This window comes from Saccopteryx leptura, chromosome 3 (genome assembly GCF_036850995.1).
Source record: "Saccopteryx leptura isolate mSacLep1 chromosome 3, mSacLep1_pri_phased_curated, whole genome shotgun sequence".
Classification (NCBI taxonomy): Eukaryota; Metazoa; Chordata; class Mammalia; order Chiroptera; family Emballonuridae; genus Saccopteryx; species Saccopteryx leptura.
In genome coordinates, this window is record NC_089505.1 from 90,320,836 (window position 1) to 90,340,141 (window position 19,306).

Below are 19,306 nucleotides of genomic sequence, written 5' to 3' on the forward strand. Positions count from 1 at the left end.
TGCGCATGATGGATCCAATAAACATTGATTGGCTACTGTGCACAAGACTGTGCCTGACCCCCTGGGGAATGCATAGATGAATCAGAGATGACTATCCCTGAAGAGCTCACAATTATGATAGGGAAATGAAATGCTATTTAAACAACAGTAGAACAAGATCTAGAGACATGAGAAGGGTATTCTTTAAATGCAGTGAAATGGGAGACAGGAAAGTTATTTCCATTAACAGAAAGATGCTTTGAGTCACTTTTTTTTGTTGGGTATGGATGGTTGGGTACAGAAAGGAGGCAGGGGAACTTCCTGGAGGATGTAGTATAAATAAAAAAAAGTGGGTCAGACCTGGCACTGTACCTGGCATGTGGTTGACAGTCATGTTTTTCTATTTGTTGTTACTGGTTGAGCTGATTGAGAGGTGTGGAGACAGGAAGGTCTTGCAGGCAGGGCTGCAGCCTGGGCGGTCTCCAAGCACAACGGAGGAGAGAGCAAGTGCACTTGGTTAAGCTGAAACACTGTGTGACAGGCGGTGGGGGTGAGGGCAGAGGTTGGTTAACTGGAGTGGAGCCCTGAGCTTATCTTTGTTGTGGGAAGGGCGACCTGCATAAGAAAGTGCCCGGCACATCCTGAGTGCTCGACAGAGCTCAAGTTCTGATTGCAGCAAAAATATGTTTTCTTCTCACCTTTCCCTAATCTGGCTTGGCTTTATTTCTTATTAGATTGCGGTGGAGGTCACCGAATCATTTGTGGAATATATCAGAACCAAGCCTATAGTATTTGAAGTCTTTGGGCATTATCAGCAACACCCACTTCACCTGCAAGGACAGGACCTTAACAGGTTTGGGCCAAAAGAGTAAAGACTTTGGTTGTTGATATTATTATCATTGTTGCTGTTATCGTCACCTGCTGGAAAGGAAGAAATCTTTTGAAGATAACTAAATAACATTTTTTATTGATTGATTTATAGGGAGAGAGAGAGAATTATCAATTTGTTCTTCCATTTATTTATGCATTAATTCGTTGATTCTTGTATGTTCCCTGACAGGGGATTGAGCCCACAACTTTGGCATATTGGGATGATGCTCTAACCATGAGAGCCACCTGGAAAGCCCTAAATAACAGTTTTATATGTTACCCGATGTTTCCTCTTTAGAAACTTCACCGTTTTTCCTAAACCATGTAGTCACTGATTGTAGGTAGAGCAAATTGAATTTTGCCCGAGTGATCTTGAGTACCATCTTTCTGTAGGAAGAGACTTTGAATAGGCCTGAAAGTTGAGGTAACAGGGATATTTCATGAAATTGTGTATAACTGTTCCTACCCACATAGATCTTTATGAAGTGTAAGCTCTAGGGAGACATCAAAATTGGTAAGGACGGCAACAGTGGGAACTTTAGGATGAAGGCAGAGTTGTGTTGACAGAAAACTTTTCTGTTTCCTCTGTAGCTATGACAGAAGGGGGCTTTTATTAAAATATCTTAGCCTCAGCCTTACCAGACAGTGGCTCAATGGATAGAGCATTGGTCTGGGATGCAGAGGACCCAGGTTTGAAACCCTGAGTTTACTGGCTTGAGCGTGGACTCACCAGCTTGAGCGCAAGGTCTCTCTCTGGCTTGAGAGTGGAATCATAGACGTGATCCCATGGTTGCTGGCTTGAGCCCAGATGTCACTGGCTTGAAGCCCAAGGACACTGGCTTGAACAAGGGGTCACTGGCTCAGCTGGAACCCCCCCCCCTGTCAAGGCACATATGAGAAGCAATCAGTGAACAACTAAAGTGACATAACTATGAGTTGATGCTTCTCATCTCTCTCCCTTTCTGTCTGTCTCTCTAAAAAAATTAAGTCTTAGCCTCAGTTTTACTCTGTGGAATTATGTCTGGTATGTGATGCCATGAGTTGAAAGTACAAACCATCTATATCTAGGGCCTTAAACATGCCATTGTCACCCACAAGGGGCTCTTCCGTTTTTAAGAACTTGGCCTTCCTTCCTTTGCAGTCCACCTCAGCCATCGCGACGATTCTTCCCTCCACCCATGCCACTCTCCAAGCCAGGTGAGCTCTAGCTGTGTTCTGTGCATGATGCTCTTTGTGAGTACATCTTTTATTCTGAATGCCTTTTCAGCTAAAAATCTTGTTCACATTTTTACTCCATGTCTACGCATCCTCACATATTCTTGTATCTAGCAGGAACTAGAATTCTTGGCTCCTCATTTAAAATGAGAAGTGAGAAACAATAGGACTCTATTCCTGCCGATTCTCCAGTCTTCTTATTGTCTATTTTCATAAGCTCCCTGTTCCTAAATTGCTCTGCTTTGTATGTAAGTCTCCATAACTGTCAGGTGACTGGGCATTTCTTTGCATATTAAATTGATCCTGCATGTTTATTTATCTTGTTTTGATTTTCTTTGTTTTTGTCCTTTTTCCTCATTGCCCACATTCCTGCCCCACCCTTTGCTCACTCCCCCCTGTACTCCTCATCTCCCTCCTGCATTCAGAGAATGAGAGAAAGATCGAGCTGGTTCGATTTCTCGTGTCTGGCTATGTGAATGTGCGTGTGCTGGACACAGTCTCTGAGCACGCCAGTGTGCTCGCGTCCTCCGCGGCTGCCACCTTCCAGGATGGGGCTGAACCCGTGCTGCCTTCTCTCTCTCTGCCAGTTCCCAGCTGTCAGAGTGAGAGGGTGCCCAAATGCGATGGTTAGTAGCTGCGTCAGCTCTGCCTTAGGTGTAGAAGCACCCTCAGGGGCTTGTCCTAAGCTTGGCTCTCTGGGAAACGCCACCTTTCGGTTTGCTGCTTGAGCTGAATGCAGAGTTCGGCATACTGACGAGATCATGTCACATTGGCTTCAGAGAGATTTAAAGAAGCCCCCTGTCTACTTGCACCTCTTCTACATCACCCCGGGGTGCGGGTTACTTATATTTGATGTTTGGTGTCTTTGCCATAGTGCTTTTAATTTTAAAGATTTTTACTAGTACATGTTTTTGCTTTTTAATGCTTCTAGTTTTGTTCTGACCCTTAGTGACTACCAGAATCAATAACCCTACTTTCCTCTTGCCTAGCACCACCGTCCTGTGGAGTTCAGTGGGGTGGGTGATGCCGACAGGCTGTGTGCAGCAGTGCTGGGTGCCTCATAATGCCCCGTTAGACCAGGTGTCGGGATCCTCGGAGTCCCCTTTGAGACAGCAGACAAAATAATCACCTACATTTTATAGATGAGGAGACACACTCCCAGAGGTTAAGAGACTCAACCAAAGTGGTTGGGCAATAGTTAGTTACCAAGTCATTAGACTCTCACTGAGCAGAGAACCCTCTATATATTGCCAGATTTTAGAGTTTCTATATAGTGTTTCAAAATGCCCATTATGTAGAATCTGAAATTCTTGAAAATGCTGGGTTTTGGCTAATGTATTTCATCAGTACAGTTACAAATATGCAGTTTAAATCTGGAGAAAATGTATCCTCTATTTAGAGATCAGACCAGTGGCTCCCAAACTTGTCTGCAGATTGGCCTGACCTGGGGAGCTTCAGACATCTCAGAGCACTGAGTCCCGCCCCTGGAGGTGGTAATATAAAGGGGCCTGGGGTGTGGCCGGGGCTTCGCCATCTTTAAGATCCCCAGGTGACTCTCAGGGGGCAGGGAGGTTCGGGAACCTCCCTGGGGGTTGGATCTGCCCTCCCTCACCCCAGCTGTGATGCACAGGGCCCTGCCCACATCGGCTTTTCTGTGATTACGATGCTGTGCATGCCTCAAAGTGCAAGAGTCTAAAGGTTTTCTTTGGTTTTGAGAGTGTATTCACTCTGCAGAAAACCTGCTTTCTTATCGTTGGATACAGTTTGTTGAGAGGGAAGAAGATTCTGACTCCCCCCTTTCCTTGTTCTCTGAACTTAGAGGTTCTGACATAGTTGATGTTGAAGTTTCTCTTGGTCTTCCACCTTGAACTCTATCCCCTGACTTTTGCTGCCATTCCCAAGTGTGTCCTTGAAGACTGACATAAGAGAACCAGTCATATACTTTTACTGAGTGGACTTGGATCAGATTTTGACTCTTTCTAAAACTTTTATAAGTTCCAGCCACCAAGTTAAACACCATGAGCAAAACCAGCCTTGGCCAGAGCATGAGCAAGTATGACCTTCTGGTTTGGTTTGAGATCAGTGAGCTGGAGCCTACAGGAGAGTAAGTCCAACTTTCTAAACTTTTAAATAAGGCAAAGTTTTTCAAAATCAGATAATATAAGTTTTTGTCTCTCTTCTTATATTCAGGTTCATGAATCATTGTCACTGTCAAATTCCAGTTTTGACTTGAATTTTGGTGGTCTTGATATTATTCTTTGAATCTCAGTGGGAAGATTGGGTGACAGAGTGTTTCCCTAGACCAGGATTTCTCAACCATGGCACTTCCCTAGACCAGGATTTCTCAACCATGGGGCCAGATACTTCTCTGCTCTTAGGGGCGGGCCTGTGCATTGTAGGATATTGAGATACAACTCTGGCTTCTACTCACTACATGGCAGTAATGCATTGCCAAATGTTCCCTAGGGAACAAAATCACCCAAGTTCAGGACCATTGCCCTAGATCAAAATGATCAGCATCAGCTTCTCTCTGTGTATGAGCTGTGTTAGAGTACGTAGCAAATGTAATGGTCATTTATAGTTGTCTCTAAAATGCTTTTGGAAAAAAATTTTTCAAAAGCCCTCCACTTCTGAAACAGAGGCAAGGGCCTATATTAATGTAGAGGTAGGGGTAAATGTTATTCTGATGACCCTCTGTACAATGCCAAGTGCTGCCACCATCAGGCTCACCTCCATGACACAGTTACTGAGGTCCTACCATGTGTGGGGTGTGGCTCTCTCGATCCCAAGTGCAGTCATCATTAGAGACATCACTTTAAGGAGTATGACTTTCCATAGACAGACCTATAATGTGATTACAACTTGCTTCATGAGGCAGAAATAGTTACAGTAATGATTTTTACTAAGTTTGCTTTTTTCTGAGTCTTGTAAAACAATCTAGACTCTGAAATGATCCCGTTTCCTCACACTTGCCATTACAGTTGTGCATTATATTTATGGAGTATCTTATTCAGAGCACTGGGATGGAACCAAAAGCCATTACTATCTCTTGAGCACTTGAGTCTATTAAGAATGAAGGGACATAGATATGTGGAAAGGTTTACTAGATGCGAATAACCATGTGATTCAATGCCCAGGTAGTGAAAAAGATGTAGATTGGAGTTTAGAAAAACAGAGACCTCTGGGGGATAGCAAACAGGGAAGACCTTGTCGGTGCAGTAGCCCCAGCTAGCATGAGGCTTCTATGTAACTTCTCTCCCTTACGTTTTTTATAGGTATATCCCAGCTGTGGTTGACCATACGGCAGGCTTGCCCTGCCAGGGGACATTTTTGCTTCACCAGGTACTAATGAGGGTTGAAAAGAGGGCCTAGGAGGAAACACAGAGTTTAGACTAAGACACAGAACTCTGATTCTCTGCTTTCCCTCTCCATTTCTAAGGGATTTGGAGGTGGGGGTGATTGCTCTGTTCTTTTTTATTTTCCTCTTTTGTATGTTTGTTTTTAATGTTTCTTTATCAACCTTGGCTTATATATTCCCTTGCTTTTTTATATAAATATATTATAGAAGAGCTTTTTGATAAAAGCTTTTGCTTCATTCAACTATTATAATCTGTGCAGCTTCAATGTCCTTTTGTACAGTTTTTGTTTTGTGATGTTTGGAAACTGCTTTTACAGCCAAAAGTTCATAATGGGGGTAGAAGATGAAAGTTTTCATAGACGAAAAATCTGGCTGTGAAATGTAGGACATGTAGGCTGACCTCAGAGGAGCTGAGAGTCTCATACTCAGGGACATATAATTTAGGCATCTGTTTATTTTATTTTATTATTATTTTTTGAGGGGGTGGTGGTGAGAACATAGTTGCTTTCACTTTAGTTGTACACTGAGCTTCTACATGCCTTGACCGGGGCATGCTGATGTCCCCTTACTCAACCCAGCAACCTTGAGCTTTTTTTTTTTTTTTTTTTTCCTGAAGCTGGAAACGGGGAGAGACAAGTCAGACAGACTCCCGCATGCGCCCCACCGGGATCCACCTGGCACGCCCACCAGAGGTGATGCTCTGCCCACCAGGGGGCGATGCTCTGCCCCTCCGGGGCGTCGCTCTGCCGAGACCAGAGCCACTCTAGCGCCTGGGGCAGAGGCCAAGAAGCCATCCCCAGCGCCCGGGCCATCTTTGCTCCAATGGAGCCTTGGCTGCGGGAGGGGAAGAGAGAGACAGAGAGGAAGGGGGGGGGGGTGGAGAAGCAAATGGGCGCTTCTCCTATGTGCCCTGGCCGGGAACCAAACCAGGGTCCCCCGCACGCCAGGCCGACGCTCTACCGCTGAGCCAACCGGCCAGGACCAACCTTGAGCTTTTCATGAAAGCAACCTTAGAGATCATGTGGACAATTCCCACCCCACCCCCACCCCTGCTCAAGCCAGTGAACCCATGCTGACGAGTCTGTGCTCAGAACCAGTAACCATGGGGTTTCAAACTGGGTGACTTCAGCGTTCCAGGTTGATGCTTTATCTACTGCGCCACCACTGGTCAGGCACTGGACATCTGTTCTTAAAGCCACATCAAAACCTGGCTACTCCTCAATCCCTGACCTATGCCCTATTGTTTAGAATAACACAGTGGCCAGTATTTCCCTTTTCTCTCCATACCGCTCCTTCCCATCCTCCTTGGCACCTAACAATCCAGAAAGCAACAACAGGAGGAAATAATAGCTTGTCCCAGCTAAACAGCCCTGCTTCATTCCTTAGGGCATTCAGCGAAGAATCACAGTGACCATTATCCATGAGAAGGGAAGTGAGCTCCACTGGAAAGATGTCCGTGAGCTGGTGGTAGGTAAGTATATTCCACTGGCTGAGTAGGCAGCCAGGCTTTTTAATTTTCTTTATTATTATTATTAAGTGAGAGGCAGGGAAGCGGAGACATAGACTCTTGTATGCACCATGACTGGGACCCACCTGGCAAGCCCCCTATTGGGTGATGCTCTGCCCATCTGGGGCCGCTGCTCTCTTGCTCGGCAACCAGGCTATTTTAGTGTCTGAGGCAAGGCCATAGAGCCATCCTCAGTGCCCAGGACCAGCTTGCTCTAACCAATCAAGCCATGGCTGCAGGAGGAGAAAAGAGAGAGAGAGAAGGGAGAGGGGCACAGGGGGAGAAGCAGAGGGGTGCTTCTTTGTGCCCTGACCTGGGATCGAACCTGGAACTTCCACACACTGGACCAATGCTCTACCACAGCCAGCTGGCTAGAGCTGCAGCCAGGCTTTTGAGACCACATTGTCCCTGCTGGTAGCACAGGGCCTGTGTGGCTCTGGAGAGCAGAAGCCTTGAGATTGAAGCCACTCTTTTCTCAGCTCCGTTATTAGGGTTACGTTATTCAACCATTATTGTGTTCAGTGACCATGGGAATGGTTCTGTACTAGAAGTCTCAGCTTATCGTGAGCTTGCCCTTCCTTTGAGGAGACATGTATATGTACAAAGCAGTTGCATAAGTACCAAGATGAGAACAAGTGAAAAAGACCAGTGATGAGAGAGTTCATAACACGCAGGGTCCAAAAGAACTGGATTAGCTCTGTGGGAGAGGAACTGAATAGGTTCCAGAGAAATTAGAGGGGTTTTGCTTGTTTTCCACACATGGAAACATTTTAAATAGGGTAGTCAGGAATAGGTCTAACTTGCAAATGGCTAGCAACCCATCGGCAGATGGAGAAATTAAGCTAAGGCATAATGAGAGGAAAAAACGGGCTAAACAGTATAAGCTTTAGAACGGTACGGCAGGGCTTCTGAGCCTTCTGTGCCTTTGAACCCTCTGGCAGTGGTGACGCCTCAGAATTATATTTTTAAGTGTGGTATTTAGGATTACCAAGGGAACTAATAATATTGGAATACAATTGTTAAAACAATAAACAAATTTGTACCTAAGTTCTTCTTTATTGATGCAGTAAAGAATTGAATTTGTATGTTTCAAAGTAATAATGAAAGTTATTTTACATTAGTGTGATTTGAAAACATCTGTGACATCTATTGGGAATGGAGTCGTAGGTACTGCTGGTTCTCTTGTGGCTTGTCCCCTCCCTTCATAATGGAAGGAAGTGCCAAGTTTCATGTAGAGGTTCATGAAAATAAACATGATTTTTTTCCCCGGGTCAAGTTCATGGACATTTTGAATTCCATCCATAGACCCCCTTGCATATGTGTAAACCAAATTAAGAACCCCTAGAAGAAAGATCATACTCTGCTGTCTGAAGCAGTGGTTTTTAAGCGTTTTTTTAATTAATATTTATATGGAATATTATTACTCAACAGAAGGGCCGCTTTCCTTTTTAACTGCATCCATGTTCTGGTTTCTGTATCTCCTTTAGGCCGGATTAGGAATAAAGCCGAGGTGGATGAAGCTGCACTTGATGCCATCCTGTCCCTAAATATCATCTCTGCCAAGTACCTGAAGTCTTCCCACAACTCCAGCAGGTGGGGCCCGCTAACGAGTGTGGGGGGCCAGCCCTGGGTGGGGGCTCACTGCTGCCCTGTGAGGTTCCTCATTCATTGATGACTCCTGTTTAGATGAGGAAACCAGTTCCCTCCTCACTTCAAATCCCTCTTTCCTCCCCTGCCGTCCCTGCTCCCTGTAGTAAGTACATGCATAATGGGAGAGGTGTGTGTGACCAGCAACCCTCACAGAATGGGGATGTGCTCCTGGTGTGGAATTTGAGTAGCTGTGACAGAGTGAGAGAGAAAAAGCAGGAAACTTAGCATGCTGTCCAGTGGTTTAAAAGTACAAATTAATTATTGCTGAGACTAAAAGATTTTCTGTGAAGTGGTTGCTGTGGAGAAAGGTTTCTTGTCCTAAGTGTCCTAGAAACATGACCTCAGGTATAGTGGACCCTCTGTGTGCAGTCTCTGCTGCTGCCAGTGGGGGCTGCCTTTTACTTTTAGTTTCCCTTAAAATTCCATCTCATAACCAATTGATGACAGACAGTACATAAGTACACGGCCATTGCACTCTCCCTGTCAGACCGGACTCACCTGCTGGGCCCTCTCCCCTCCCCAGGAAAGGGGTGACTCCATAGTGCGCAGAGATGTGTTTCTTTACGTAGTAAGGGCTGGGAGCACGTGTGTTCTGACGTGGGCCCCGTTTGCATCACAGGACTTCTCTGTGCTGGTCTGCTCCTGAAAACCTGCTCATAGCTATATTTGGAAGAAGGACAGGAAAAGTGACACAATACAAAAACCAACATTAGAAGTTTGGGCCAGGATTCCTTTTTCCCATTGTTTTCTTGTGTTATAGTTTTGCATAGGAAGAAAAAAGAAACAACTGCCTTCTGCCTGTCAGAAGCCGCTAGCAGGCATGAGGGTGTGTGTGTGTGTGCGCATGTGTGCGCACGCGCATGTGCGCGCACGAAGAGACGAGTGGCAGAGATAGAGAAGGGTGCATGGACCTTCCCTGGTCAATCCCCGGGCAAAATCTTGAACAATAGTCTTCTCTAAAGTCAGCGTTACCTCCTCATCATGTTCTCTTCTGCTGGACGCTTACAGCACACATTCAGCAGCATTCACCACATTTTCTTTGCAACTATGAGAAATAGATCTTAAATTTTTATAGGGTACTTAGCAGAATTCATAGGGAAAGGTGGAGTTTGGTGGATGTGCTGGTTGTGCTAAACTTGCCTACATTAGAATAATCATCAGTGCTCCTTTGTTTCGTGCCCGGCAGCAGGTCAGATGCTGTAAGAGCAGAACTTGGCTTTGTCGGAAGCAGCTTGTCTTTCACAGAAGTTGAAGTCAAGAATAATGAAAAGATATACTATATAAATTGTACTCTAAATTATCACACTCTTGCTGGTTGTCTTTCTTGCAAAAACCACATCCATAATCCCTCATCTATCATTTTCAGTTTGGTAGAGCAAGAACTAGAAATCTATGAAGAAAATTGGAGTGCCAAATCTTTTAAACCTTTTTGTCATTTAGCATTAAAATGTTATCATTTCCCCTTTCTTTACATTGGTATCACCCACTCTTAACAACTTTTTTACACAACTCACTATGATTGAATCTTTTACAACCAGTCCACTGAATTTTTACACTGTTTTGATTCACACCAAACAAAAATCCTTTTTTGCCTCGTGTCTCATTGATTCACCTAATATTTAATGAAATTAGGTGACTGTATTAACAAACATAGCTGCATAAACAGGTTTGAGGCCAAATATTACTGACATTTGATAAGCTTGCTGCTCACCCCTGGAGCAAATAGTCTGGATGTATGAAAGAGATCTCTAGTTTTGCCTGTTCGATGAGAAATGGACATCAGTCTTTATAGTTTAGGGTCATGGAGCATGTAAGTCAATGTGCTGAATTAATAAATGGAGTTTGGTTATGAGATCATTGGTCCTTTTTGCCTAGGGTTTAATGTTTACAGTTGAAGTTACAGAACTCTAGTTTGGGTGTATTGTGTATGTGCATTATGGGGCTGTTCTGATATGTTGATAGTGGAGTGTGACTCACAAGAGCCATTACTCCTTTTCTTCCCAGTCCTACATTTCTGTTTCCCAATAGACTTGTTTTTCCCTAACTCCATGGCACCTTCCTACCATTTCCAACACACAGTCACCTCTGAAAGGGATGTTCATAGAGGTGGGTCTCCGCATTCCCTCCTATGCCCAGCATTGTCTGTAATTGAGTGTCTCAGGAGAGGGGCCCATGTCATTGTAAGCGCTCTATAAATTGTTTCCCATGGAGTTCTCTGTTAATTGTCCATGTGAATTCACTTTGCTTAACAGCAAATTTGTCCTTTTTATATATTTTCTTCTGTTCTGCCTTTCTTTTTTTCCCTTTTTTTTTCTTTTGTTGCACTAACGAAAGTTTTTTTCTGTTTTTGCAGGCTCTTTCTTGATAAGGATATACCTAGGTATTTTCTGTTTGCTTTTTTGCACATAGAGATTCTAATTTCTCAGAATGCTTTGTGTCTCACGTTGCTTTGCTGCTTTAGCTTATTGCTTTCCCCATGCAAACCTAAGCGCGCCTAGAGCAGAGGAAGACTATTTGCACCTGTTGTGTCCTGGGCTTTCTGATATGCGTCCAGTTTCACATAGAGCTTCTCACGTGGTTTGTAGAGTTCTTCGTTATTTTCTCACTGCGTTCACTAAACTTGTTGGTTTATTCTTATGCCTAAGGGTTTCCCCTTGTACATCACAGAATAGAACGGCGCTCCCCTCGGCTTACAGAGAGTTTCAGCCTTTGCTTCCTGTTCTTCTCTTAGTCTTCTCTCTGTCACAAGCTCGAAAGGCTTGTTGCTCTGTATGTCACTTTGCATAATCTTTCACTTTTTCTTTGTTTTTGTCCTATGTGGTGGTGGCTGAGTCTGTGAGAAATACTTTATTTTTAAACTTTTATTTTCCTCCTGTCAGGGCTGCTTGTCTCATCTATTTATTTTCTTCTTTGGAACAGAAATCCTACTTCAGTAATAAAGGAAATTTTTCCGATCTTTATCCGATTTAGGGAAGGAATCGTAATACATGACAATATAGCCTAAAATATTCTAATTTTAAAATACACACACACACACACACACACACACACAACTATTGTTCGGTTATTTTGAGAAATCTATTTGAAATCATTTCCTAACCACTATACGAGCCATACAGGATTCAGCCCTGTTTCTGACTCTAAATTCTCTTGCTAGCCTAATTCAGTTGACATTTATCACTAGTCTAGGTTGTGTTTCTTACAACCACTTCTAAAATTGCCAGCTTTGGTGGGTGTTACAAAAGAACATGCCCAAGCACCAGCAAACAAGCAATCAACAACCCCCACCCTCCGATACAGGAAGGTTTTAGTGGGGTCAGAAATTTCTTTATGTTAGCCAGGTTTCTACCAGTGGAATTTTATGTTCATTTCTGAAAACAGAAATGTAAAGAGGTTCTCTTACACAAATTAAAACATTTGCCTCAGTTGAAAGAGTCATGAAACCTAAATTGTAGCCCTGGTATGTGCTGAGTTATAGTTTCAAATGCCAGGCGGCAGTTCTGCCATTAATATCTGCACATTAATAAATGTCCTCCCTCTAAGAAGAGGGAGTTCTTCCACTTCAGCACGGGTGTATCCAGACCTCGTGCTGTGTCAGACCTCGTTCCTGTATCCAGACACAGGGACGCAGTAGAAGAGCAGGGTCAAGGTGACAGAGCCCTCAGGGGCTTCTGCTGAAGTAGTGGAAATCATCACCTAGGGTTGAATTTGTCTTACAGTAAATGAAAGTGAAGATTTGATCGAAACAGGGCTTTGTGGATGCATAAAGGGTTCTCTGCTGAGTCTGGTGAGCTCTGGAAAGGCTCCCGTTGTCCTTTGTCATGGTTGCTGTCTGGGTCTCTTCGTTGTTTTCTGTTTTTGTCTTGTTAGTTGTGTCTGCATTCCTTTGGTGGCCGTGCAGAGAATTTTCTCGATCTGTACACGCTGTCTGGGAAACTAGATATTTGTGAGAATGTCAAGTAGTTTCAGAAGACTTAGATCTAGAAGCAACAACAAGTATAATGTGTGGTTAAGCAGGTCTTTTAGAAGTGTATTGTTTTCTCTGTGATCATTTCTAGAGAAAGAAGCATAGGAACATATTTAGAGATAAAATATGCAAACTGTTTGTCTGAGGGAGCCTAGAAAAGAGAGTGAGGTTGCCATTTGGGAAAGAGTAAGGAGGCATGTATTGGGCAGGGAACAAGGTGTCTAAAAACCTCTGTTGAATCGGGTGAAGTGTATTACACGTGCACGGAGCTAGTGGCGATGGCAGATTTGTTCCATTGGGTGGACGAGGCGCTTCCCGGGGCTCGGAGGAGGGAGATGTTGGGAGCTGACCCATAACTGCTGTTGACTTTGTCCTGTCTTCGGATGTGACCTGCAGGCTGGAGGTTTAATGTCAGTGAGGGTCTGTGGTGTTTTACCCAGAGGAAAAAAGAAAGCTATTAGAACAACTTGTAAAAAGTTACAGGTGTTTATTAATTACATATAGCTTCTATTTATTTAAATGTAAGATTGACCTCTAAGTGAATTTTTTTTAAACTGTCAAATAGTAGTTGGCTATCTCTGGTGTTAAAAATTATTTTACTGAAACATCAGCTGAGAATAACCTCTCGTTCTTTTATTTAAAACAAGGCTGTCTGTACTGTCTCCTAAGCTAGTTCTCCCAGCTGTGTCTGTGACATTGCTGAGGCTCCGCAGAGCTGTATTGGGAGATGAAGACTGCAGCTTACAAATTACTGTTTGCTTCCTGCTCTCGACTGACAGATGAGCATACTTGGTCTTTTCAGTTTCTGTGCATACTTATCCTTTCATCTTAGTCCCTCTATTTGATCTTACTATTTTTATGTTTTAGAGGAGAAGCAGGTTGCCCCCCCCCCCTCATGCATAGCTAAGTGCCCACTGATGGTAGGTGGGGGCAGGAAGGGGGAGGGCTACCTTTTCCTCCTATGAAGTAAAGGTTCCACTCTGCTGTTAGATATCAATAAATTGGAAGTGTTGATTGGCATAGGATTCTGTAATATGATAGTGACAGTACCTGGACTAAGGTGACTTCAGCTTCTTTGGGATGACTTCTTCTTGCCTTTCTGACCTTAGGACCTTCTACCGTTTTGAGGCCGTGTGGGACAGCTCCCTCCATAACTCCCTCCTTCTCAACCGAGTGACACCCTATGGAGAAAAGATCTACATGACCTTGTCAGCCTACTTAGAGGTGAGGAGATCCCGAAACTGAGTTGCTAGGAATAGGCAGCGCTGAACAATGGGCAGGTCACAGTAGGAAACGGGGAGGAAAGAGTCCACTGATGTCCTTCCTCCCCCTACACCCTTTAGTTATTCATTTTACTATGTTTTGCTGACTGTTCTGATTATATTAAATTCCGTTCCTTGTCTCTTCAAAAAGTCACACGACTTTTCTTACAGCTTCAGCTGTAGTAACCTATTCACCATTCTTCAAAGAATGTATGATTTTAAAAAGACTTCACCTCCTGCTTTCGTAGCGTGCAGAGCCTAATAGTGGCCAACAGCACAGGCTCTGGAAGCTGCCTGTCTGAGTTCCAGGCCCTGTGCTGCCACTTGCTGTCTGCCTGTCGTTAGGTGACTTTATCTCTTTGTGCCTCAGGCTCCTCATTTCTTAAGCTGGGGCTATCGTAGCATTTACCTGAGAAAGTTGTTGAGATGTGATCTAAAAGGATTTAGAAGAGTACATGGCACACAGTAACTAATATATATTAGCCTTTATTACAGGAAAAAAAATACTTTGAAAAACTTTGAATACTTTGAAAAATAAATGCATCTGCAAGGAACGCCACCTAATCTTGCCCATATTATCCACTGCCACGGCGTTGCTGCTGAAATAATTGGTAGAGCTGAACTCCTGCTCCTACATCCGGAACCAGCATTCGCATGGTGGTGGTGCACGGGCTCTTGTCCCAGGTGCTCTGTCTGCCTCTAACAAGCACCCCTGTCTGCTCACAGCTGGATCACTGCATCCAGCCCGCTGTCCTCACCAAGGACGTGTGCATGGTCTTCTATTCCCGGGATGCCCGGATCTCGCCGCCACGCTCTCTGCGCAGCCTCTTTGGCAGCGGCTACTCGAAGTCACCAGACTCGTAAGTTTTTGAGACAAGCTTAGCTTCCGCTTGGTTTGCCCAAGAAAGACTCAGCAGAACCCTAGGCTTGCTCTTTCAGGGTTAGTTTACAATCCATTAGCCATTACAGCATTGGCACCTAGAATGCAGTGACTTGAATATTGGCATTTAATAAAATATTATTGAATACATGAGTTAATGAAGGAAGGAAGATTACATTGTGAGCACTTCCAAAACAGTTTGCAGGGACTAAAATTTTTTTTAATGACATCATTATTCCAACAGATTACCATTAGGATTTTTCTTCTTTCAAAGATTTATTCATATTTAAGATATGCAAAAATATCATACATGTGGCCCTGGCCGGTTGGCTCAGCGGTAGAGCGTCGGCCTGGCGTGCGGGGGACCCGGGTTCGATTCCCGGCCAGGGCACATAGGAGAAGCGGCCATTTGCTTCTCCACCCCCACCCCCTCCTTCCTCTCTGTCTCTCTCTTCCCCTCCCACAGGCAAGGCTCCATTGGAGCAAGGATGGCCCGGGCGCTGGGGATGGCTCCTTGGCCTCTGCCCCAGGCGCTAGAGTGGCTCTGGTTGCGGCAGAGCGACGCCCCAGAGGGGCAGAGCATCGCCCCCTGGTGGGCAGAGCGTCGCCCCCTGGTGGGCGTGCCAGGTGGATCCCGGTCAGGCGCATGTGGGAGTCTGTCTGACTATCTCTCCCCGTTTCCAGCTTCAGGAAAAAAAAAAAAAAAAAAAAAAAATCATACATGTTATAGGATACAATAGGAATAATACTATGAATGTCTGTGCATCACCACCCAGCATAAAATATAAGCATTACTAATATACTAGAAGGTTCAATGCCCCTTCCCAATCAAATTCTCTAGAATCTGATATTTGTTATTTTGTTCTAATCAGAATTTTTTCCTGCTCTTCTCTCTCATCGTAAGAAAAGGCACATTTTTAACTTCGATATTTGTATTATAGACTGTCTCGTTTATCATTCAACTTTACTCATCCTATTAAAACAAAAATGCTCAAAAGATTGAGATGGAAACAGGCTCCTTGTAGGAAAAAATAGAGTTCTTGTATTCAGAATAATAGGAAAAGAAATAAGCCACTTATATTTGAACGTGGGCTGCAGCCCCTACAGAGGAGATGGTGTTTTAAGTAGAGAGCGTACAGATTTCCTTGCTTTTGTGCGGTAAGATATTAAGCAATTGTTTGTTTTCATTCAAATAGCAATCGGGTCACTGGAATTTATGAACTCAGTTTATGCAAGATGGCAGACACAGGTAGCCCAGGTAAGACTGTATGGACTGGGGAAGTGGTAGTTGTCTTTGCATATGTTTAGAGTGTATTATGTCAAATGCCCTACCTCTGTAGGATAGAAAAAAACTTTTTTGGGCCTGACCAGGCGGTGGCACAGTGGACAGAGTGTTGGACTGGGATGCCGAGGACCCAGGTTCGAGACCCTGAGGTCGCCGGCTTGAGCGTGGGCTCATCTGGTTTGAGCAAAAGCTCACCAGCTTGGACCCAAGGTCGCTGGCTCGAGCAAGGGGTTACTTGGTCCGCTGAAGGCCCGTGGTCAAGGCACATATGAGAAAGCAATCAATGAACAACTAAGGTGTTACAATGCGCAACGAAAAACTAATGATTGATGCTTCTTATCTCTCTGTTCCTGTCTGTCCCTGTCTATCCCTCTCTCTGACTCTCTCTCTTTCTCTGTTAAAAAAAAAAACAAAAAACTTTTTTGGAAACCAGGCATATTTTGCAAACCAAATTTTTGGTGCTGGGAATTATCTTTTTCTGAGTTATAACACTTTGATTTATGATTTGTAATATAGTTATAAAAACTTTAAGAACAAAATGTTACTGTGCTATGGAATATTATAAAAAAAAACTCAGTGTATTAGAATGAATTTGTCTTAGGAGACTTTATAACCATTTCACTGTCCACTGTAGCCCCAAAGTATCCTGGCAGTATCACTGTACAGGTGTTGTGAAACTAGAATTTCAACTTCTGTGCTCTCGAACAGTGGTCCCCAACCTTTTTTGGGCCATGGACCGGTTTAATGTCAGAAAATATTTTCACAGACCGGCCTTTAGGGTGGGACAGATAAATGTATCACGTGACTGAGACAAGCGTCAAGAGTGAGTCTTAGATGGATGTGACAGAGGGAATCTGGTCATTTTTTAAAAATAAAACATCGTTCAGACTTAAATATAAATATTTTATTTTTATTTATTTATTTTTTTTTTACAGAGACAGAGTGAATCAGAGAGAGGGATAGACAGGGACAGACAGACAGGAATAGAGAGAGATGAGAAGCATCAATCATTAGTTTTTCATTGCGCGTTGCAACACCTAGTTGTTCATTGATTGCTTTCTCATACGTGCCTTGACCGTGGGCCTTCAGAAGACCGAGTAACCCCTTGCTGGAGCCAGCGACCTTGGGTTCAAGCTGGTGGGCTTTTGCTCAAACCAGATGAGCCCGCACTCAAGCTGGTGACCTCGGGGTCTCGAACCTGGGTCTTCTGCATCCCAGTCCGATGCTCTATCCACTGCGCCACCACCTGGTCAGGCAAGACTTAAATATAAATAAAACGAAAATAATGTAAGTTATTTATTCTTTCTCTGAGGACCAGTACCGGTCTGCAGACCGGGGTTTGGGGACCACTGCTGTAGAAGACAAGTCAAGTTGAACTTGTGTCCTTTCTTATGCCTCTTTGGGTTTCTATTGAAACCCAAAAGTGTTCTGACCTTTTTTCAGAACACTGACTTCCCTCAGCTTGGTGGCCTTAAGCAGTACTTTGGAGTTTTATGTTTGTAAATTAGAATGTGGACAGAAGTCAAGGTATTTAAAAAGCATTTGGTTACTAGGAGTTTGAGTCATTTTAGAGAACATGTATTGCAAGAGGTCAGATCTCACAGGTGAGATTTAGATTTTAAAAAAAGAAGACTTTGAGTATGACTTTAAGGCCCAACAGCAGCTAATTATGGCGTCCAGAGAATTCCTTGAGGATTTTTTTTAATTAACACATATTCATGTCTTTTATATGTAAAAACAGTTTAAAATTTTGAAAAATTAACAGGCATCGAGGAGAATAAAGCGGACTGTCATCTACCATTCTCACTGAACTAAGTGTGGGGTGTGTACACGTGTGCGTGTAGCCCCACTATTTGCATAGGGCATATTTTTATATATTTGGAACCACAGTGTACAGATTAAGCTCTTCTATATTTTCATTTAGCATAATAACATTTTCTCAAGTTGCATTGCAGTCTTTATAATTATTAAAGGAGATAAAACTAAATTTAGAGAGTTCCTTTGGGGGAAAGGGGGTGAATTGCTATTAATTAACAAAATCCCATGTATCTGAAGACTAAAGCCATCTTAATGCGCCATGTGTATGAATTATTAATTCATTCTGTGGTAACGCTGGAACCAGACCTTCCTCAATAAGAGTTGTTTCCTCCCATCTCAGGCATGCAAAGGAGGAGAAGGAAAATCTTGGATACGTCAGTGGCCTATGTGCGGGGCGAGGAGAACTTGGCAGGTTGGCGGCCCCGCGGAGACAGCCTCATCCTTGAGCACCAGTGGGAGCTGGAGAAGCTGGAGCTTCTACACGAGGTAACCCAGGGCAGGCAGTGCATGGAGGGCATCTTGGGCGGGAGGCCCAGCCTGACCATTCTCGATCACGATGAGGCATAACACACCTTCCTTACTAAAATCCTAAGGAGCTCTGTGTTTGCTGAAGCAACACTGTCGCTCTTCTTAGGTAGAAAAAACCCGCCACTTCCTGCTGCTGCGCGAAAGACTTGGTGACAGCATTCCCAAGTCCCTGAGCAACTCGCTGTCCCCTAGCCTGAGCAGTGGCACCCTCAGCACGTCCACCAGCATCTCTTCTCAGATCTCAACCACTACCTTTGAGAGCGCCATCACACCCAGTGAGAGCAGTGGCTACGACTCCGCTGACATCGAAAGCCTGGTGGACCGAGAGAAGGAGCTAGCTACCAAGGTGCGACCCCTGCCTAGGCTGGGCGCATCCCAGCGGGGCTCTGAGCTCATCTCTCTGTTGTGTTTTCATCTTCACCTTTCCTTGAGGGCATCTGTCTCAAAGCCTGCGCTAGCTAATGTTATACACACAGAAATAAATAAGACCCGGTTTCTGCTAAGCTTCCAGGCAAGTGGTGACAGTCGCATAATAAAGGGGTGTGTCTGGTGCTGGGGTAGCCAGAGGGGGCCTCCCAGCAGGGCCTCCCAGCAGGGCCTCCGGGAATGGCCTGCAGGGCACACAAGGACTGAGCCAGCTGTCCTGCAAGGTTCCTGTTGGGGAATCCTGTCTGGAGGAGAGATGGAGTTAGGGAGGTGGGCCACCACATTGTGAAGGGTCTGTGTTCCATACGAAGGAGGTTAGAGTGCCTTGGCAGTGAAATGGAAATAATTTAAACAGGTTTTAGGACTCCTCTGGCAGCAGTAAACAGGCTGGGTTTGTGGTGAAGAGACTCAGTTGTCCAGATGAGACATGATGGCGGTTTTATCTAGGACGGGTGTGGGAGGAAGCGAATGGAGCATCGTGGAGAAGACTTTGAGGATGGAGGACTGGCACTCCTTGTCTCCTGGGCATGGTGGGAGAGGGCAGAGGGGTTGTTGAGGAGG

General features: G+C 44.4%; 1 protein-coding gene across 27 annotated transcripts in view; it reads left to right on the forward strand.

Moving 5' to 3' along the window:
- Nucleotides 1–19,306, forward strand: part of KIF1B (kinesin family member 1B) — a 150,801-nt gene that overhangs the window by 122,377 nt on the left and 9,118 nt on the right. For 11 of the 27 annotated variants that reach the window (XM_066375007.1, XM_066375012.1, XM_066375011.1 and 8 more), the window contains 13 exons: nt 714–832; nt 1,991–2,046; nt 2,490–2,690; nt 4,060–4,168; nt 5,340–5,406; nt 6,809–6,893; nt 8,417–8,522; nt 10,933–10,959; nt 13,656–13,770; nt 14,535–14,668; nt 15,885–15,946; nt 18,132–18,277; nt 18,426–18,665. In XM_066375007.1, coding sequence (XP_066231104.1) covers nt 714–832; nt 1,991–2,046; nt 2,490–2,690; nt 4,060–4,168; nt 5,340–5,406; nt 6,809–6,893; nt 8,417–8,522; nt 10,933–10,959; nt 13,656–13,770; nt 14,535–14,668; nt 15,885–15,946; nt 18,132–18,277; nt 18,426–18,665 — 1,467 coding nt within the window. The remainder of the gene's footprint in view (nt 1–713; nt 833–1,990; nt 2,047–2,489; nt 2,691–4,059; nt 4,169–5,339; nt 5,407–6,808; nt 6,894–8,416; nt 8,523–10,932; nt 10,960–13,655; nt 13,771–14,534; nt 14,669–15,884; nt 15,947–18,131; nt 18,278–18,425; nt 18,666–19,306) is intronic. The other 16 variants (XM_066375016.1, XM_066375020.1, XM_066375026.1 and 13 more) reach the window with 3 other exon arrangements.